Source organism: Lonchura striata, chromosome 22, assembly GCF_046129695.1.
Source record: "Lonchura striata isolate bLonStr1 chromosome 22, bLonStr1.mat, whole genome shotgun sequence".
NCBI classification, from domain to species: Eukaryota; Metazoa; Chordata; class Aves; order Passeriformes; family Estrildidae; genus Lonchura; species Lonchura striata.
This window is the reverse complement of record NC_134624.1, coordinates 268,197-289,942: the sequence shown is the minus strand read 5'-3', so window position 1 is coordinate 289,942 and position 21,746 is coordinate 268,197. Positions and strand designations below refer to the sequence as shown.

The 21,746-nt window shown below is 44.4% G+C and overlaps 1 protein-coding gene across 5 annotated transcripts; it reads left to right on the top strand.

The window, feature by feature from the left end:
* Nucleotides 1-276: 276 nt before the first annotated feature.
* LRRC8A (leucine rich repeat containing 8 VRAC subunit A) lies at nt 277-21,392 on the top strand. 5 transcript variants are annotated; one of them, XM_021551362.2, is made up of 5 exons: nt 344-448; nt 1,754-1,879; nt 7,841-8,122; nt 11,014-13,177; nt 15,945-21,392. In XM_021551362.2, the coding sequence occupies exons 4-5, from the start codon at nt 11,021-11,023 to the stop codon at nt 16,218-16,220; spliced, it is 2,433 nt and encodes an 810-aa protein (XP_021407037.1). In that variant the 5' UTR covers nt 344-448; nt 1,754-1,879; nt 7,841-8,122; nt 11,014-11,020; the 3' UTR covers nt 16,221-21,392. The 5 variants fall into 5 exon arrangements, with proteins under 5 accessions (XP_021407036.1, XP_021407037.1, XP_021407034.1 ...); XM_021551361.2 differs by lacking the exons at nt 344-448; nt 7,841-8,122 and adding an exon at nt 277-326; XM_021551359.2 differs by lacking the exon at nt 7,841-8,122.
* The last annotated feature ends 354 nt before the right edge of the window (nt 21,393-21,746 follow it).

Here is a 21,746-nt window from a genome sequence, read left to right as displayed (position 1 = left end):
CAGACGAGTAAAAATAACCACCAGTGAATCACTTTTTTCAGGCACCACAAAATTCACAGCAGCTGAAGGCACTCAGCTCCGGCTGGAGCTCAGGAGGCTCCTTTAAGGCTGGCGCCATTTTGAGGGTGCCCGGCACCAAGATGGCGCCACCGCCTTCACTCTCCCCTCCCACCCTTCCCGCCCACCTCCCTATGGAGCGCGCCCTGCACAAAGATGGCGCCGCGCCCTGCACAAAGATGGCGCCGCGCCCTGCACAAAGATGGCGCCGTGCCCACCCCCAAGATGGCGGCGGGACGGGGCGATGGTGGCAGTGCTGGCTGGGTGAGGTCAGATCCGGGGTGGAGCCGCTGCGGGCAGGGCGGACAAAAGGCGCCGGAGCGGCGTAAGGGAGGGTGGGCGTCGTGGGCAGGTGGGTGCGGTGGGTTCCCGTTACGGCCGCGGCGGGCAGGTGGGTGTGCCGCGCTCCCCTCACGCCACGGGCGGGCTGTGGGGACGTGTCCCCCTGTGGGGTGATGTCCTGGAGGGGATGGGGTGGGACGCCGGGTCGGGGAGGGCGCGGCTGAGGGGGCTCGGAAGCGGCGAGCAGGAAGGATTTGCTGAGTAATTGGGCAGCGATTCGGTGTCTCCGTGTGCCGCCGTCCCTGCTCGCAGCCCGCCCGGGCAGGGGGGTCCTCACCCGGTCTGTGGGGCGAGGCGGGGCCGCGGTGTGCGAGGGGAGGACGCCGCTGCTCGTTACCTGCGGACGGAAGCGCGGTGGGATTTATTTATATCTCCCGGAGGATGTTTGTTTCTGTGTCCGGAAAGCCGCGGTGGAGCGGCGGCGGCGAGTGCCGAGGTGTGCTAGGCTGAGGCTGGTACCCATTGCCTGGAGCGGGGAGAAGGTCAGAGAGTCCTCTCCTCCGAGTGCTGCCTTTGCGGCACTGTGGTACGGCTAAAATGCAATAGCTTCGGGTTCCAGGGTGTTGCTTCAAAATCTGTCAGCCCGAATGGTAACTTTGGGATCAAGAGGACTGAACCCTCGGACATCTTCAGCATTGTGGGGTTGGACTTGCTCACACTGATGTCTGTTCTTTCTCATTTCTCCTTGTTGTTGACACAACGCTTTCCGATGTTCCGCAGTCCTCTCCTACATGGCTGGGAGGCTGGATGCTTGAGAGATCCCTCTAAGGATCTGCTCCCTTGCCTGTTTTCCCATGCCCCGTGCTGACATGCAGGAAGCAAGGAAAAAAAACTCCAGCCCTGTTATAATTTTTGTTGATGGTGCTAAACTGCTTCCACTTCAAGAAGATATGTGGTGTGACGGAAGGGGCAGTTGCTTGAATCTGGAGTGGTTAGGAGTGTGATCTATGCTGTCTGATACCGCTGATAGTAACATTTAAAGAGGATCAGGCCTTTCAGACTAGAAATTAGGCAGTAATTTCTTTCCCCATCTGACAATAATTTGTTATTTTGCCTCTACTTGTGTAGACTTAGTTGTGATATTAGTATTTAGCATCTCTTTTGGCTGGGTCTGCAACACCTGCTTTTTGGTAACTTCTGTTAGAATAACAGATGCTGGAAATTCCTTCCTGCTGAGTTTTACTTGACTCCTAGTGTTCTTGCCATATTTCTAGGTATCAGCATGTCTCTTTCTGGCTCCCAGTGACCCTCTGAGTTGTTTGTTCCTTCTTAGATACTGTTTGCTGAGCTTTTACATGTCCGTCTGTGAACTTGATCCCTCTTTTTTTGGCTGATAATCTGTGTTTCATTTCAGGGAAACTGTTCCCATGGCTTGTGGGGAGTGCAGCACTTCAGCACTCGCTCGGGATCCAGCAAGTAGGAATATCAGCCACTTCCAGCACAGAGAACTGACGTGCAGATAGCAGAACCCTGCTGCAAGGTGAGGGCTCTGGGCCAGCTCTGAGTGGTCGAGCCAAAAAAAAATAAAAATAACAGTATCTTGCTTAAACATAGATGCAAAGTACAGTGCATGAAATAATTGATATGGAGGAAAGGTGGCTGGTCAGAGAGCGGTGGGAAAAGTGGTGGTATTTAATTGTGGTGATGTTAATTAAATTCTGGGAGCCCTTAGCCAGCTTGGAGATGACAAAGGAGCTGAGCCTTGTAAAAAGTAGAATATAACAGCATATAATCACCCATAAAACTAAATCCTGGCCACATAAACCCCGACTTATTACTGCACTTAACAGTAAATACAGAGGCTGCCCAGTAAATGTTTTGGTGACCGCTGCCTGAAAGGAGTGCAGCTGAGAAATAGGAAGAGCTGTTGGGTTTGGTGGGTGCCCTTCCATTTCCCATGGGGTAATGTTTGTCCTCCTGTACAGGCGTCTCTAGGCAACTTTTCCCAGTGCATTCACCTGTGTGGGTGTCAGTTGGGCAATGGCAGAAACTAGTTGCAGGAGTCTCCCAGCTTCCTTGGTTCTGTGCTGGGGCAGTGATTAAGTGGATTGCAGAGTTCTGTGCCCATCTTAAATTCTATCCAGCTTGGCCGTGTTCTGAGCAGGGATGTGCAGTGTGTTGATTCCAGAACAGAAGAAACCCCTAAGGCTTGTCTGGTGTTCTGGCAGTTCACTGACCCTTTTCTTTTTTTAACTTTGTCGTGGTATTTAAAAACTCTTTTAATTCTTGTAGGTCAAAGACAACATTCATAAATATTTCCTTAAAGCATGCCAGAAGCCATGTGTTAAAAGCTAATGTTGCCATGGTTGAGATGTGAGTGCCTGAAGCCTTCCAGTGATGATTTTCTGAAGCTGGTTACATTATAGTAACTACTGCAGGCAGTCAGATGGTCTGTGGTTTGGGGCTCCCTGATGGTATTTTAAGAAAATTAAATAAGCAGTGGAGGTCACTGTTTGATTAGAACAGGCTTTTTAGAAGTTTTCATGTGCTTCTCACACATACTAAAGAAGGTTTTGTTCAGTAGAGTACTTCAGAAGCAAGCCTTTTTGTGTTTAACTGAGTTTAACTGGTATCTCAGAAAATAGAGGGGCACTATCTGGTAAGTGGTGCTGGAGAAGGGTTTATTAGGATTTCTTTACGGGGCTCATTAAAGTGAGGAGAGGTGTGCACAGCTATTGTTTTGGTAATGGTTAAAATTCAGAGTTTTCAGCTGCAGTGTGGCGAGTCTCCCTTTATATATTTTTACAAGCGTTTTCAAACCTAGCCTCAATTTGGGATACGCACACTAATCCTGAACAGGTATTCAGCAGTCTACATGCTTTAGAGAGTGTATCTTGAATGCTTCTAAGCAGCTTTTATCTTAAACAGTTGATGTGGTGCATGTGTCTTGTATTGCAACTTGAAATCCAGTTCCTTAGCTGGGTTGTATCTGCCCTTCCTGCTGCTGTGAAACTGCTTTTGAAAAGAAAAGGTATTCAGTCCTGACCCCCCTGCTGAAGTAACAGTGCTGCTGTTACACAAGCGTTGTTACAAGCATTGTTGTGTACCAAGCATTGTTAACATGTGATATAAAATTACCTTGGCAATTCACAAAGCTCCTCTGGTGACTGCTGCTCCTGTAGCCTCAGCCTGCTTCTGTGCACAGTAAAGATGTGTATTGGACTAGTTAATAGGTTCTCCTTTAGAGTTGTGGTTTTATCAGGCCTTGATGATGCAGGGTGAGGTGATCTGTCCTTTATTAACTAATACAGTCAGAAAATGTTCTGAGCTGGAAGTCACAGTTTTGGAGCTGGTGGTCCTGAGGGCAAGCCCTGTAGGGCATGTATGAAGAGGTACTTGCTCCTCTTTGCTCAGACTGGGGCAAAATATTAGTCTGCTGATAATTGATGCGTTAATTGTCTTGTATTGCTCTTGTCTCTGTCATCTTTCATCCTGACTGGCTCATCTCTCAGAGCTTGAAAATAGTTGTGGTAACACCCATGGATTTGTGCATGTTGTGACAGTCTGTCATCAATGAATTAAGTTATCCTTGCTTGGAATTTAGTGTTGATTTCTTATCTGTTGTTAGTTATGCCAAAGCTCTGCTCTATCTACCCTTCCAACAGAAAATTGAGAACGACTGGTTCCTCCAGCTCTCAGGGCTGAAGAACCCCCTCCTGCATCTGGTGAGATGCTTGGAGCTGGTCTGGTTTTCTTGAGTTAACAAAATTAATTCAATCACTTGTATTAGGCAGCACAAGGCACTGCTTCATTGTGTCCTGTTGGAGGAAGCTAGTTGTATTTTTCCAAGACAGCTTGAATTCCCTGTCCTTGAAGCATTTTTGTTATGGCAAAGAGAAAATTAATTTTGGATAGGAAGCCTGTGGCCATGTACATTCATAATTTATAAGTTGACACAGCCATTTTGCTCTGGTTTACATCAGTGTTGCAAGTCATCTGATGGACTTAAATTTACAACGCCAGCACACAGACCCTGCCTCAAGTGTCAGTGATGCTGGTAACTACAGACTGTGCTCAGTTCTGTGCAGGTGGGGCAAAACACTGTCAGGAGGCAGAAAATATGGCAGGTCAAGCCAAGTCTAGCATGGGTTGTTCTGGTGGTGCAGCTGTTCTTCCGTGTACTTGTCAGGGCATGCATTGTTGTGTGATGGTAAACAGGAGCTGTTGCACTAGGCTTAAAAGTGACAGTCTTGCATCTGACAGAGTCAACTAATGGGTAGGTGTAAAGATGATAAAATACTACCCCTAATGTAGGTGGATTATTTTTTTTAATGAACTTCAATAAAGACAATGTGATGTAGTGAATTCACTTCATCCTGTTTTGTCATGTGGCTTGGGTGGGGCTGAATGTTGTGAAAACCCCTGCTTTGAGAGTTGGGTTCACTGCCTGTTCCACTGAGAAAGGAGTTTAAGTTCTGGCAGCTGCTCTTCTACCAGTCTCCCTGTCAAAATGATAAATGGCCCTTTTAACTTGACATAGAATCATAGAGTGGTTTGGGTTGGAAAGGACCTTAAAGATCATCTAGTCATCATGTTCATTTCTCTGCCTCAGAAGATGTTTTGTCCCACAGGAAGGGTTTATCTTTTTAAAGCAGAAGGGGCCTGATACGGGAATAATGGTTATTTAGGGCTTTGGCATCTGGCTTCATTGCTGTTTTGTTCTAAGCAGCAAAGGACAAAACAACCTGAGTTGTTCCATCTCATGTCTTGGGCTTTTCCAGTTGATCATGTGGCTGTTCTTGAGCTTGGAAGGTTTTCTGAGGGGTGCCTGAAAGCAGCTCTGTTTCCAGCCTCCCTTTTTTTCCCCTCTCTTAATTCTGGACTTAATAAACATGGGGGAGGAGAAACATAAATTCCCAGTCCCATTTCTGCCTAGTAAGCTCCTGCATTTCCTGGTTTTTGAACAAAGAGCTCAGTGTCATGCCCTTCTTTAGGATTTCAGGTGGCAGCTTGCTGAGGAGGGAAGCTCTGCTCTGTTGAAAGCTTACTGTAACGTGTTGTAGCTCGTTAATAATCAGGGCTGTAGTCTTGAAAGCATCAAGGCTTTTTATTTGCTCTATCCACCTCTGCTGCTGTCAGCACCTGAACAACTCCCTCTTTCTCTGGGCTTCTGAGAGGTAAGAAATTCTGTCAGCAGGGTTTGACTTGTGCTTTGCAGTCCACAATCTTAAAATGAAATCAACTGGTAACTAAAAATGTGTAGATGAAACTAAGTGGTTCAGCACTAATGCCTCTTTCAGCATAAAATTCATCAACATCTACTTACCCAGAACTATTTCATGAGACTAAAGGTGAGGCTTTTCTTCAAATCAGAGGAGTATGTGCATTCTTGTATGTGTCTTAAGGTTGTGCATATAAGTGCTTTCTGACCAATAGCTTTGTTAGTAACAGAATGGTCAACAGAAAAGAAAGAGGAGGCTGGATAAAGTATTCAGCAATGATGAGTCAAGCTGACAAACTGGCCATGAAACAGAGCAGTGATGTTGTTTCTGTTCACTCTGGCCCGAGCTGGATGTGCTGGCCAGAAGCTGCAGGCAGGAATTTGAAGTACTGTTTAGCTAGGTGTCTGTTGACAATAGGTCAATCTTCAGTTTTTGAAATTAAATGGTTTTGGATAGAGGAATTGTCAAAATCAGAACAGGTACTCTGTTAATACCTGTGGTTTGTGGGAAGCATTCATGCTCTCAGCTCTGTCAGTCTTTAAGAACGTACTTACTGCTTTTATGCTAGATGCATTTAATCTTGTTTCTGAATGGTTTTACTGTGTAGGTGTGGTTTGTTCAGAATGTCCCTGTTACTCCAACATGACTATCTTTCTCCTCCAGGTGTGTTTGGTAAAACATAGGATTAGTACTTGGTGATGCTTATGGTTGGCTGAAGGCTGGGTAGGTTTGGCAGGCTGGTTATATAAGTCTGGAACTGCTGTTTCTTCGCTTAGGACAGCCTGTTCAGCATTAGTGGGGAGGCTGTAGGTTTGTGCCCAGCAGGCTGAGGCAGGGATGGTCCCTGGTGGGATACAAATCTGGATCCAGGTGAATTTTCAGGCCCTGAAGAGGTATGTAGTAGCCAAGCATGGAATGTGTAAATATTTCAGGAGCATATTTATCTAGGCTGGATTGATCCTGTTGTATGATAATGGGACTTTAACATACAGAACTTTTACTGAACAGTCTTGGATGTTGCTGCTCTAAACTGTCCTCAGCTTTTATCCTTTATTGAATAAAAGCTCAAAGTAGTGTTGCTTGAAACCCTCCAATCTAAAGCCATTCTGGGGGGGCAGGGGTTGGGGGACTGCTCAGGGACTGTGTGGTAGATGTGTCTGGTAAGCTGACAGGAGTTTAGACAGAGAAGTTTTGATGTATTAATTTAAGCAAGTTTAGTGAAGTCAACCTGTCCTTAAACTTAAGCAGTCTTTCAGAATCTCAGTATTGATGACTTCCTGTGGCAGAGATAACTACACTGCAAATACATTGTTTGCTCCAACTGAAAGGCTCTGCAATTTGAAATATATATGAAGGAGCTTGGACCCTTCTTCACCAACACTGCTCTGACACTGAACTTCTGTAGCAGCCCATGAACTCTCCCACATCGGTCAATTCCCAAGTCCTCGTCCCTGGCAACAGCAGTAATTACCATAGTCAGTTCTCCTGCGGGGAAAAGCAGTGTCTGTGCCATAACTTTCTCTGGTTTCCCCTTTCCCTGTCCTCTCACTGGATTTGGTATCCCTGGTGGCCACAGTCCTTTCTCTGGAGACCAAACCCCCCTGCCCAGCCCTTAGCTCTGCCCCACACCCCTTCCCCTTCTTAAGCTGTCTCCTCCACGTTGTCGGCTTCTATTTTACCTTGCTCCGTTCCCTTCAGGCACATGTGATATCCTCCTCTGGAATAAAACCCTGCAAAAAGAGCCTTTCTTGCCACTGTTGCTGAGCCAGCTGTGGTGAGTGTTGAGTGAGGGTCTGACTGCATTGCCTAAAGGTTATCTCAACTTGCTTTTCTACAGGAAAGGCTTTTGTGGGACAAATTATAAGCAGCAGCAACCACTGCTCCAACACCCACATTTTTAAGCTTCCTTTTCTGTAGTTGTTCCTGTCCATAAACTCAGTCAGTTCAGGTGTTCTGTGCTCAGCCCTGGGTGAGGCTGTGTGATAGAAGTGACTTGGCAAATACAGCTTCTTAACAATGGATGTTTTGCTGCTGACATACCATCCTGGAATCCAACTCTTAAAACGAGCAGAAGCTTGAAATCTCCAGTGTGCTGGTTCTGGGGATCTTGGTTTGCTCTTGGTCACAAGGGAGGTAACTTTATTTCTGGCCAAGTCTCTTCATGCAAGGATTGCTCCCAGTCCTATGCTGGAATAATACCCTCCATGTAAATCCCTCTGTTCTACTGCCCATGTTGGGAGAGTTGGTGTTCCAGCTACCTGTGTGTTTTCTTCCTATAGGGTGGTGGAAATCCCAGTCCTTGTGGGGAAGAATTCTTCTGTGCATGGGAGAATCAAGTGACAGAGATGAGCCCTGAGAATTTGACTTTTAGTCTGCTGTTGTCATCCACCCCAGCAGCAAAACTGCTCTAATCCAGCATGGAGGATGTTGCAACAAGAATCATGTTCTAAAATCATTACAGGATGGAGTTCACAAAATAAAGATGACATTTGGTGACCAGATCCATCTCCTGATGTAGAACCATCAGGAATTAGAACTGAATTGCATGCACAGGGACTCTGGTGAGGAGGGATGTGACTTTCCCCATCTACTTTTTCAAGTTTTTGCTGAGTACTTTTCTCTTTTATTGCAGATACTGGGAATAAGTTTAGATAAGATAACAAATTCCAGCTCCTGCAAAAGTGGCCCCTAGTTTTATTGTTCCTCTTTGGGACTTGAATGGGGTTTCCACTGCTGCCAGAAGTGGGAATTTGCTGTCAGTGTTCTTTTCTTCCCCTAGTGCCCCTGTCATTGTTCCTGGAAGGCAGGAGATTTCCTGCTCCACCCTGTTAATTGCTGACACTGAAGTGTAATAGGTTTCAAGGGATGCTCATGATTTTTTTTTTTTTGTCTTGTAAGTGCACTATGTAAAGGGGGATTTCCTACCCCATGTAACTGATAAGCAGAATTAGGGAGACAGCTGTGCTAATTTCCTTTTTTTTTTTTTTTGCTTCCTTCCTACATATCCTGAGCTACAAATCAAAGTGAGTAAAAGTTTCATTTCTTGTGAGAAAGAATTAAGCATTTTCTGGATTGAACAAAATGAGTAAACCCAGCACTACAACACATGTTTGTAAACATCATGAGACTCCAATTCCTAAAAAGAAATCATGCCAGTTTCATAATCCTACTATGAAGGCTCTGATATTTCCTACAAGTTTCTCTACCAAGAGGGATGAAGGAAGAAGCAGGAAGGATCTTTGAGGACAAGTGGTATCAAGGCAAGAGGAAAGAGAGAAACATATTTTTTCCCATTGATATGGAGTAGGAGTAGATGCTTTCAAGAATAGCTGTTTAACTGCTGGATTCATTTCAGGTGTTCTGGTGTGTAGAGAGGGCTTCTGTACTCTGCTTTATCCTGCAATTACTATTCCTGTAGTACTCACAGGCAGCTTTTGCTAAATGTATCTTGCATATGGGCTCTCCCCTCCTGAGGCAGATGTATTCCAAGGAGGAAGCAGAAATGCCTTGCCTAGGGCTTGCAGCAAGGTAGTCACGGGACTGGGAGGGAGGCTTTCAAGACCTTGTCACTCTTCCCTGGCTGCTCAGGTGCTCTCCAGAAGAGGTTCAGCTTTGCCTGCTCCCTCCCCTGTGGATGCACAATTCTCCTGCCCTGTTTAATGCAGTTCCTTCTGCTAAGGTGTGTCAGCCACTTCTCAGGGGCTCTGCAGTCCTACAGGACTTTTTTTTCCTCTGACAGTGCTCTAGATGGCTGTTTTCATCCCTTGTTTGTGACTTTCCTGGATGATCATTAATAGATTTGCTGTTCTTGTTTTACTGAGTCTGTTGAACAGGTAATACCATATTTTCTTCTCAAAGTTACACACAAAAAGAAAGTGGCATTTCCCCAGTCTGGCTTTTGTGATGGACTAATGTGGTGTTGGACCTGGATGGGCAGAACGAAAAACTTCAGAAAAGATTTTCCTCTATCAGTCTACTGTCTGTAGTTGCTTGAAACCTTCCTAAGCAGCACTGAGCCAAAGCTGTGATTTGATCATTTATTGTTGTAAACAATAAACCAAATAATAGAGTTCTGTATTTAGTGTCTCTAGGGAATGAGGTGCTTTTTGAATTCATGTTAGGAATGGCTTTCTTTGCAATTCAATGGTGGAAGTTAATTTTAAATAACTTAAATTCTACCAAAGCAGGTGGTTTGAGCATCCCCCCCTTGTCACAGAAGGCTTTGTCCCAACTAGTGATATTGAGCTTTTGGCCCTCTATGACTTGTTGGACTATTTGTACAGACCTTATGGCTTGGGGTATCATGCTTGAAATTTTTTCTCCTTTATGCTTGAATTGTGTGAGTTTCAAAATGACTGAAAGACCAGTGCTTGTCTTGCTCCTGAACTTTACTAGAAGGATGCTGTGGTATTACTGCTTTTTTGCCATCATTAGAATGAGTTACAGTGACTCCATATTCTTCTGTGTTACCTGTCAAATATGGGAATTTTGTGAGCTCCATTATCCACGGATCAGTCAGGCTTTGGGACTTTCTATGGCTTGTTGAAGAGCACGCTCAAAGTGTCATCTGCAAGTCTAAAGGACAGAATAAGCACTGCCATCAGGCCTGTGCTTCCCAGAACCTTTTGATTTCCTTTGTGACATTTAAATCCCAGCTGAGATGAGCTCTAGGTGGGAGTGGTTGGTCAGAGAAGCAAATTCATCGAAGTATGTTTCCCCCTTTCTCTATTTCTGAAGTAAGGCAAAAACTCAGCTGCTACAACATTTCAATACTGAATTTGTCAGAAGGCGAGTAGCTAATCTTTCCTTGGAGAATTAACACAAAGGAAGGAAGCCAAAATTACTTACTTGGAAAAGTCATGATATTGAGCAATGTTTTTTCCCTTTTCCAGCTTGTTTTATGAATGTCATAATGAGTTGCATCAGAGAAGTGGTTATAGGAAACATGACTCTTTTGTGTGTTGATCTTTTTCCTTGCCCATTCAATCTGACAACCAGCCATATGCAGAATTTTATGTAGAAGCAATAATAAACCAATGATAAATATGCTCAGTGTGTAGATTTTATCACTTCTAACAGTGCTGGCAAATTCCTTTATCCCTGAAATTAAATCCCTAGATAAAACAGTAAATTTCCAAGTACTGCTCTGGTCAAGGGAGCTAAGTCTGCCCTGTGAGCTTTCTTTGGGTGAGTCTTACCCCCCAGACTGCTAACAATAAGTGCCAGTTCTGAGGTTTTGTGACAATTTTTCTGTCGGGGAAGGCTGAACAAACTTCATGGCCTGAGCTGTAGCAAATGACTCACAGGCAGCCTCATTCATTTGTGTCACAGTAACTTGAAATTGCATCTCTGCTAATCCCAGTTTTGCTATGCCAGCACTTAACATGTGTTTTCTCATGCCCTCTTGAAGAGCAGAACAAAACTCTCAAAGCTATTTCTGGTTTGCTTCCAGGTGAATCATGATTCCAGTCACTGAGCTGCGCTACTTTGCTGATACTCAGCCAGCCTATCGCATCCTGAAGCCATGGTGGGATGTCTTCACGGACTACATTTCCATAGTGATGCTGATGATCGCTGTGTTCGGAGGGACGCTCCAGGTCACCCAGGACAAAATGATTTGTTTGCCCTGTAAATGGATTACCAAAGACTCTTGCAATGACTCTGTCAGGGGATGGACAGTGGCAGCCCCGGAGCGTACCTACTACAACACTAGTCTTGTTTCCTCTGCTGATTCGGGGCCTACAGGGATCCGATACGATCTGGACCGGCACCAGTACAACTATGTGGATGCGGTGTGTTATGAGAACCGTCTTCACTGGTTTGCCAAGTATTTTCCTTATCTAGTGCTGCTACATACCCTCATCTTTCTGGCGTGCAGCAACTTCTGGTTCAAGTTCCCAAGGACCAGCTCCAAGCTGGAGCATTTTGTGTCTATTTTGCTTAAGTGTTTTGACTCTCCATGGACAACGAGAGCATTGTCAGAGACGGTGGTGGAAGAGAGCGATACCAAACCAGCATTTGGAAAAATGAATGGCTCCATGGACAAGAAATCCTCCACAGTCAGTGAGGATGTGGAAGCCACTGTTCCCATGCTGCAGAGAACAAAGTCTCGAATTGAGCAAGGGATTGTGGACAGGTCTGAGACTGGTGTCTTGGACAAAAAGGAAGGTGAGCAAGCCAAAGCACTCTTTGAGAAAGTGAAGAAGTTCCGTACTCACGTGGAAGAGGGAGACATAGTTTATCGCCTGTACATGAGACAGACCATAATCAAAGTAATCAAGTTCATTCTGATAATCTGCTATACTGTGTACTATGTCAACAATATAACGTTTGATGTAGACTGTAAAGTGGACATTGAGAGCTTGACTGGCTACAGGATGTACCGCTGTGCTCATCCTTTGGCCACTCTTTTCAAAATCTTGGCTTCTTTCTACATCAGTTTGGTGATTTTCTATGGTTTGATTTGCATGTACACCCTGTGGTGGATGTTGAGGCGATCACTCAAGAAATACTCCTTTGAGTCCATCCGTGAGGAGAGCAGTTACAGTGATATTCCTGATGTGAAAAATGACTTTGCTTTTATGCTCCATCTGATTGATCAGTATGACCCCCTCTACTCCAAGCGCTTTGCTGTCTTTCTGTCAGAGGTGAGTGAGAACAAATTGCGGCAGCTGAACCTAAACAATGAGTGGACTTTGGAGAAACTACGCCAGAGGATCACCAAAAACTCTCAGGATAAGCTGGAATTGCATCTTTTCATGTTGAGTGGCATTCCTGACACAGTGTTTGACCTCATTGAGTTGGAGGTCTTGAAGCTGGAGCTTATCCCCGACGTCACTATTCCCCCCAGCATTGCTCAACTCACCAGCCTTAAAGAACTGTGGCTCTACCACACAGCTGCCAAAATTGAGGCCCCAGCCCTTGCCTTCTTGAGGGAGAATTTGAAATCTCTCCACATCAAGTTCACAGACATTAAGGAGATTCCTCTTTGGATTTATAGCCTGAAGACACTAGAGGAGCTTCACCTGACAGGGAATTTGAGTGCTGAAAACAACCGGTACATTGTGATAGATGGACTGAGGGAGCTGAAGAGGCTGAAGGTGTTGAGGATGAAGAGTAACCTCACCAAGCTGCCGCAGGTGGTGACAGATGTTGGTGTGCATCTTCAGAAGCTTTCCATCAACAATGAGGGCACCAAGCTCATTGTCCTCAACAGCCTTAAGAAGATGGTCAACCTGACAGAGCTTGAGCTGATCCGGTGTGACTTGGAACGCATTCCTCACTCTATCTTTAGCCTCCACAATCTGCAGGAAATAGACCTGAAGGACAACAACCTAAAGACTATTGAGGAAATCATCAGCTTCCAGCACTTACATCGTCTCACTTGCCTTAAATTGTGGTACAACCACATTGCCTACATCCCCATGCAGATAGGCAACCTGACCAACTTAGAACGCCTTTACCTGAACCGTAACAAGATAGAAAAGATCCCTACCCAGCTCTTCTATTGCCGAAAACTTCGGTACTTGGATCTCAGCCACAACAACTTAACTTTCATACCACCAGATGTTGGACTTCTTCAAAACCTGCAGAATCTGGCTGTGACAGCCAACAGGGTAAGTGAGCAAAGAGCTGAGTTGCTGTGTGCGGAAATAGTGCTGGCACTTTTGTTATCTGTGTGATTAAACATGCTGCAAGGATCTTGGATATAACTGGCACTGCTTTTGTATCTCTGAGGGGTTTATATAAGGCCAAACATTGCAGATAGTTCCAGGGAAAACCTGTCTTCCAAGAGTCCTTGTCCTGTTGCATTTCCTCTCTTAACAGTGAGACTGCTTCCAAGTGCCAATTAGAGACTGTTTATAAACCCTGCAAGTCAGTTGTTTCTCTGCAGTTGGAAGCTTGTCGTCTCTAGACTGGCATCAGTTTGGGGCTTAAAATGGAGATCTGAGAAACTGTAGTCTTAATCTAAAACTATGTGCTTAAACCTGTCTGCTTCAGACATGTACACACACTGTGGGAGCAGCCATGTAAGGAATGCACGTTTGGCTTCCAGCGTTCCTTAGAGTAGTTCACATTTGCAGAGTGTACTCCATAGCTTGGTCTTGTAAACATGTGCTTTTTGTTTCAGTCTAAGTGCAGGGCAGATAAGAGAGGATGACCAAGTGTGCTCTGCTGCCTGATTACCATGAAATGTTTCTTGGCTTGTGTTGGAGGGTGTTTATTTGCTTAAAGCAAACTATACCCATGTCTAGTGCTTTGTTTAAGACTAAGGAGACTTCATTTACCAAGTCTGACAAAGCTGAAGCTTTGATTCATTCTGTCTGCAAATTCCTGGGAGATTTTTTCCCTTTGAGTTTATCATCACCTAAAATTAAAAGAGCATCTAACATAAGTACAAATTGCAGACAGATAATTAGGTTCTTCTGGGACCAAGGAGAATTGTCCCAGAGCAGTGCTAGTTTTCATTGTTAGACATCAAGGTCCTTCCTACTATTGGCAAGATCTGTTCCTGGCTGAACACTGCCAGATTGCTTGTGAGAGACACACAACAGCTTGAGGGTGGTTTGGCTTTTCACAGACGTGCTCTCAAATAATGTATTTAATTGCTAGTGTATTTCAGTATTAGACAGGGTTCCTAAAACTCCAGTCATATTTTGAGGTTAGTGTCTGAAGGCTTGTGCTTCTGCAGACAAGGGACAGTCATTCAGCATTCCAGCTGAACGTCTGCTCACTGGAGTTTCCTGGCACTGGAGGGTTGTGCATCTGTTTGTGTGGGTGTCTGAAGCTCTGGTAAACTTTGTGGTATGTTACTGTTAGAACTCAGATAATTCTGCACCATTTGCCTTCTGGCAGCCTTCCTGGCACAGTTTCCCAAGGGTTAATCTGCAGTGTATCCTCTGCAGTTTTGAGGTGGAGCGTTTCTTGGATGAGTGGAGTTAGAGGCAGCTCCATTTCCTGCAGCACATTGTGGCACCACCCATTTCTCTGGAAAAAAAAGCCAAACATGGAAAAACTTGCAGCAGGAAGGCTGGAGCAGCCTTTGTTCCAGTGTGTTCAGAAACAAAAGGTGATGAGGACCCCATGGAACAGCCGGCCTGTACAAGATACCTTGGCAAGCCAGAATTATAGTGACAGCCTGGTTACTCCCTGTAAATGGTGACAGCAAGAAACACAAGAACTGGTAGACTGGCACTTCCCAAGGCCAGGAATTATCTCAAATGTCCTCTCCTAGCTCAGCAGTCTTAGTAAATAGAGACCTCTGGAGTTGGCTGGCACTGCTGTCTTGTTCTGGAAAGCAGGGTGTTCTAACACATTGCTTCCTTCCTAAACCAATACTTGTCCCTCAAATAACTCTTATTATTTTCAAGAGTCTGTGATCATATGTTGCTGTTTGCAAAACACTCCAGTACCAGTAACAATGACTGTATTGAATTGTCTCTAATTGGTCTGGTTTCATTTTGGCTTTTCCTTAGATTCCTCCTCGTTCAGAATGGATTACAGGCTAATTTAGCCACAAATTATATGCTACATAATTTGAGTTTTAGAAAAGTCGTGTTTGCTTTTAAAGGCAAATGATAGCCTCCAAGCTGAGACTTTGTATTAAGGGGAGAATCCCGAGTTGCTGCATTTAGTTTCTAGCCTAGTGTTTGCTAAACCTTAGCCATAGAAAGAATTTCTTTGGGAAGACTGGACTATTACAAGGATTTGCTAGAAATAAGACTTATTAAATTTGTGATTCATGGTTACTTGAAGGTGGTGCTGGGAAAGCTAACAGCTGGTGACTTTGTTGTATTTAAGCACTGTAAAAAACCTCTGTGACTTGGAGCTTAGAAAGTCTTTGCAACATTTTGCAGTCCTACAGAAATGATGGAAGAAGATTCCTAGTTCTCAGGGCCAGGAGATTTTACCTGTGTAGTCTCTGTCACCTTACAGCCCAACTAGAAGTCCTGATTAAATCCAGTCTTTGTTCAGTGTAATGTCAACTGTAGAATGGTGCCTTAAAGCAAAGGAGGTAAGATCCAATGAGAGAATAAAGGATTGGGATGGAAAGAAACCAATAGAGATGAAAGCCTGTGACAGTATAGGCCAGCTGTGAACAGGTTTCTGGTCCTCTAATCCTGGCCTTGGAGACAATATCTGCTTTAGCCACCATCATTGGTGATCTCTTGCAACTACAGCAGTGTTTGAAAGAGGAATCCATGCAATCATAGTGCTGGGAGCATGCAAAGCAGGAAGCTCAGAAAGCAGGAACTCACTCAAGGGAGAAGTGGATGATTGAAAACAATGACTCTGTAAACCTTGGAGCTTCGTGTTGGCTTGTTGGTCACCCGTGAAGGTGTCTGTTGGTGACTTTGCCTATGATTGGTTTCTTTTTTTCAGATTGAGAGTCTCCCACCAGAGCTGTTCCAGTGCAGGAAGCTGAGAACCTTGAACCTGGGAAACAACGTGCTGCAGTCCCTGCCCTCCCGGGTGGGAGAGCTGACCAATCTGTCACAGATAGAGCTGCGAGGGAACCGCCTGGAGTGCTTGCCTGTGGAGCTGGGAGAGTGCCCGCTGCTGAAACGCAGTGGGCTCGTGGTGGAGGAGGACCTGTTCAACACCCTGCCCCTGGAAGTCAAAGAGCGTCTGTGGAGGGCAGACAAAGAGCAATCGTGAACCCCCGAGGAAAGGGGAAAGCCTCTGATCAACTAGAAGGAAGCAAAAGGCCATTTCAGTCCCCTTTCACCCAGATGCTCCCCTTTCTCCACTCCAATCACTATCAAACTGGCCAAGGAGTACTTGACAAACATGACTCTGAATGAGTCAACTTCTTGCCACAGATGCAGGATGGGGGAGGCTTGGGATCAGGATGTGGATCAAGACAGATTAATTGGCCTCTGAGCAGGGCCCAGGGGGAATTAGAGGTGTTGCTGTTCTTCTGAACAGGAATTGGGGTGAGGTGGATAGTGCTGGTGAGAAGAAATGACCTTCGAACAGAGGAGAAAATGAATGTAGGGATTGCTGCATTGCTCCTAATAGGGCTTATATGTGTCAGGGACCGAGGGAGTCCAGTGTCCTGCAAACAAAGATCAAGAGACAAGGAAACCTCTTGAACCTCCATCTCTGGGACAGCTGGTACTGCTCCCCTCGGACTCGGATTCAGTGAGTGAGCCCCCAGACTGGGATGAGATAGGACTCAGACAGCTGATTTTATCTAGATGCTGGCTTTAGGATTTGGGAGATAAACATCTTGCAGCTGCTTGAAGGCAGAATTTTTTTACTAGTTTTCTTTCCCCTTTGCACACTCCCCACCTTCTCTGCTCCTGGAGAAGGAACAAATCCCTTAAGATTGCACTACTGTAATGGTTTCAAGTCACTTGTTTGGGTGAGTAGATCACAGCATCCTTCTCCAGCTGATGTCCTGGAGGCACTAACTGACACAGTTCCAGAGCTGTAGCCTGTTCTGAAAATGATGGTTATAGTGCAGGTGGGAGATCTGGATAAAAAACAGTCGGACTGTCTAATCTACTCTCTCAGAAGCATTGAGTTGCTTCTGGCTTTTAGTTCCAAGTTACTTTTTATTTGCTGGTATTTTGTTGCATATCAAGTAGAAATGTACAACTGGCCAGTGTGTCAGGGGCGCTTATGGGGTTGGAGAGGAGATTTGGGTTTCCTCTGTACCTCTTGTCCCCGATTCTGCCTTCTCCCAAAATTAAGTTGTTAACTTAAGTTGTTCAGTGCACTGCCAGTGTTTCACATGGGCACAGTCTAGAGAGCTGCTTGATTGTTCTCTTCTGTTGTTCCTCTCACTTTTAACAGCTGTCAGTTCCTGTTACATCTCTTGACCTAAATAAGAAGCTAATGCTGATTGAACCTGGTGCTGGAAAAGAAATCTTGCCCTATTGTTTGTTCCTTCCCTTTTCATTCCCTCAGTGTTAAGGAGAAGAATAAAAATCCTCTGTGGACTGAGCTCTTCTGACTTCCTAGAACAGAGCAGCCTTTACTGAAACAAGTTTGACCTGTTTGGTGGTATTTGTCAAAAGACCCCTCAATCTTCCGGGCTGGCAGAGGTAGATAATGTGTAACAGTTACTGATTATCATGTTCTTAAGGCGGGGTGGTTAATATGCCTCCAGGACACAAAGGTCTTGGTTTTTCTGTCAGAAGGAAGAGGAGGTGCCTGGACCTACAGGTCCTGGTTGTAACACTCTGCATCAGACCAACAGGTCGGCTCCAAGGTGCAGTGCTGCAAGCTGAGGCATGAGAAGTTTGGAGGCCTCCCATGTGTACAAAGGGGAAAGCTACATCCAACTCCAGAGTGATTCCTGACAATCTGCCAGCGAGTGCCCTGGCTTATCGCCTGGCTTATGGTGATCCCGTGGATGTTGGGGCAGTAGGGCACAGTGTGGCTCTCTTCATCAGATGTAAGATATGAAATATATATATATATATACGAAATATGCTGAAACCATGAACAATGTTAACTGGACTCTGGATTTATTGATGTTCAGATACTTAAATAAAGCTACATTAAAATCAGGAGATCTGTTTATAAAACTGCTTTTAAGAAAAATGTAAATCTTGCTTCCCTTAGTCCATTCATTATGAAACATCTAAACAGTCCAGGGGATAATATAATTAAATCTCCATCTGGGAGGCAAGGTACTGTAAAAGCTTTCCTGGCTTCTAATAGAGTTTGTGTCTTGAAATTGTGTTAGAGCTGGGGCCACAGCTGAAAGGATGGGGAAAGACTGATGCTGATTGGATTGTATTTGTATTTGCTTGAGCATTTTGGATTGCAGAAAAGACAGAAGTTGTTAGGTGGGCTTTGTTTCCTGAATAAAGCTGGAATGGCTTCAGGCTTAGCTACAGAAATGCTGTTTTCCAGTCAGTTCCCTGTGGTGGATGTGAGGGCTGTTTGGATGGTTGAGGAAACTTTTTTCCTTAGTCTGTGCTAAAAGATAGCACCGGAGAATAATGGCCACTGAATGGAGATGTGGACTCTGCTTGCTATTCAAGGCCACTGGGTGACTCTTTCATTACACATGTGTTTTAGAGCAGGAAGGGCTGAAAGGGCAAAGCACCCCCTGGGAGTTTCACCTGGCTCACAGGAGCAGTGAGATTTCTCCAGGATGTTTAGATTGGTGATGAGTGCTTTGACTCTTGATTCCAGGTGTGGTCTTAGTTATACAACCTAAACTTTGCACAGCTGGGTTAGAGTTTCTATAAGCAGCTCCTGAAAGGGTGCTGCAATGCTTCTAGAAGCTTGCAAGCCTCCTGGACAGCTCTGTGTCCCAGCAGGATGGGTGAACAACAGGCTGTTCTGCCAGAAGGGAGGTACTGCTTCCAATTCCTGACCATGTCACAGTGCTGTGCTCCTGCTGCTTCCTGAGTAGAGACTGCCCTGGGCCCGAGGTGTGCAAAGTGATTGTAAAACTAGCTGGTAATTGAACATGCATGAAAATGCCAGCTATGTGCTGCTTTTGCAATAGCCCAAGCTTACCTCTTTTGGTTCTGGCTGCTGGGGCTTGAGAGCTTCCTGTGTGGTGGAATGGAGATGAGCAGTCTGATAACATTTTGTACTGGGAAACAGGTGGAACAAATACATGTCAGTCTGAAAGACAGCAATATTGTTTACTTCTGATATGTGCTGCCTGGTCTCCCTTTTGATTCCAGAGTATCAGTCTTGTATGATGAGATGGAAAAGGCTTTAAAACTTCCAAGGATATGATCTAGATCATGAGTCCTGAACATGTTTATCACTGAGGACTGCTGCAAAACTTAACCCCACAGCAGAGCGAGTCACTTCCCAAACTTTTCTGGATTGCTCATTCTGTGAGCGATGTCCTTACATCAGCAATCCATCCTCACTTGCGATCCACTTGCATGGATTATTCAATCCATGAATAGTCTGTATTTTCCTTCAAGTGTCCATCAGACTGAAGCTTAGGGGGTTTATTTCTCACACAGATTGGTGCATTCAATTAAGCAGTCACTGCCTTGGTCAGTGTCTTGTTCTAACAAGCTTTTCAAAAAAGTAGCAAACCAGATTATTATTTAGCTGCTAAACCATACAACAACTTTAATTAAACCCACCTGTTTCCTTAATAGCACTTCTGAGCTGAACAAGTTCTTGGAAATCACAAGGATGCTCATCCCATGTTAGGATTGAAGGTTAGTGACATACACTTTACCTTTCCTGCTAAATACCCCAAAAAGTGACGAGTTGCAATTAATTATTTTGAACCAGCTGAAAGGCAAGGAATACCAAACCTATTAAATGTGTAAAATTGTGCTGTACTCTGACACTATGCACTGGAATGTTAGCTGAAGTTGTTTCATGTTACTTTCTGATTTTATTATTTGATTCCCAGTTAATTTAGCAGCTGGAAGTATTTTACTCTGTCAGTCTGAGTGGTTAAATAACTGTTACTGGTATCTTTCATGATGTGCTGGTCTTTCATTTTAATTGTCACTTCTTTTTAATAGCCTACCTCATTTTTTTTTTCTTATTACCATTTATACACTCCATTTAGCTCACTCCATTTTAATTAAAGTTCTTGGTGTTCATTACTGTAAATAGTATTAAGTGGCTTTCTGTTGCTGAACCACATGAAGTTATTTTTTTGTTTTTTCCTCTTTAACAATTGATTCCAGGAATTTTGAGAACAATAACACATCCTTTACAGAGGATGAGTTGTCTGGAAAAAAGCTTCAAATTTTATTGATTCCTAGTCTGTGACATTGTTTCCTTTCCTTACCTCTTTTCCTGCTTTAGAATGGAACTCGCATGGTTTGAGTTCCTTGGATTTTTAAACTTTTTTTTAGTCCTCCATCAGGGGAGGAGTAACTTTTCCCCCCCTCATCAATAGCTGTGCCTTCTCTATAGATCTGTTAATGTAACATCTCCCCAGAGGCACTTGCTCCCTGGAGTGTATTTGTAGCAGTGCCTGCCTGAAGCCAACTCATCCTTTGGATTTTTTTTCTTTAAACCATGGAGGGATTTCCTAACTTCTGAGGTGATTTCTCACTGCCAGACTACCCTGTCATACTGTAAGTAGAGTCACCTGCTCTGAAGGTCACCTAAGGTAAGACTGTGGGGGTGTTGACTAGAAAAATTATTGCTTAAGCTTCACATTTAAAGTTTTTCTTCCATTTTAACTCTACTGTTTGGCCACAGTGGATAATGTACTTTTCCCAAGGATGTGCCAAAAGTGAATGAGTTTTCTGTCCTACCTCATTCTAACAGTGTACAAAGCACAGCTGGAATGGGGCAGGATTATTAAAGTTTGATTCAGACCCTTCTCCCTCCAGCCTGTGGCAGTGGGTTAATGTTAAACTGCTTTGGGAGTATGAAATCCTCCAGAAATCTCATATCCAAAATCCAGTTTCAAAAGTAGTAGCACTTGAATTGCTGGACCCCAATGGCACAGGTCAACTTTGTGTGAGTTCACACAAAGGCTTAATTAGGATTCCTGGAATTTTCCATCCCTTCCTCCATTTCCTTTAAAGGAGTTTTATTTGACAATGGAAGAGTTTTTCTGGAGAAGGGGGCTACTGAGCCTGAGTCATCTTTACAGCTGACAAATGTGTCCATTTCAATAAGTCACTACTCATGGCTTAAACATGGTTCACTCCCATTGTGTAAATGCACAAGCAGGGCTGTGGTTTGGCATCTGGGACCTGCAGTTGGTGTAACATTTCAGAATCATGACATTCACTTTGTACATGGGATTGTTTGGGCAGCTGAGCAACAGCACCTTCCCCGTGAGCACTGAAGGCTGCTCTTGTTTGCTCTGAAAGACTTGTACAACTGGACACTTCACCAGAATAAAAGTTTTAATTTACATTTTCTTTCTATGTCTGCTTTCTTTGGTGTTTCCTGTGTAGGAAGGCATTCAGCCTTCCATGATGTCAGTTTTCAAAAGACAGATGTTAATGATTCCAGCTATTGTGTAGGATTATTGGGTTTTTTACTCATTACAAAAGTCTTAGTGGATTATGACAATCCTCCATGAATTAAGTAGATGTATAGAGAAAGAGGTGTTGCTCTGTGACAAGCTGTGTCACAGATTTCACTATCACTTCAACAAGCGTCTGAAACAGTTTCTGTTGCTGAATTTTTAAGGCTGTTGCCATAGGAATTGTCTTCAGACTGGTAAATTATTTCAGTGCTTGCCTTCCCCATGGGCTCCTTAACTGG

Excerpts from the sequence above, each read along its gene's own strand:
- LRRC8A (XM_021551361.2), top strand. The coding sequence starts at position 11,021 with ATGATTCCAGTCACTGAGCTGCGCTACTTTGCTGATACTCAGCCAGCC. Across the intron at positions 13,178-15,944 it reads TGGCTGTGACAGCCAACAGG|ATTGAGAGTCTCCCACCAGA; the intron begins GTAAGTGAGCAA and ends TCTTTTTTTCAG.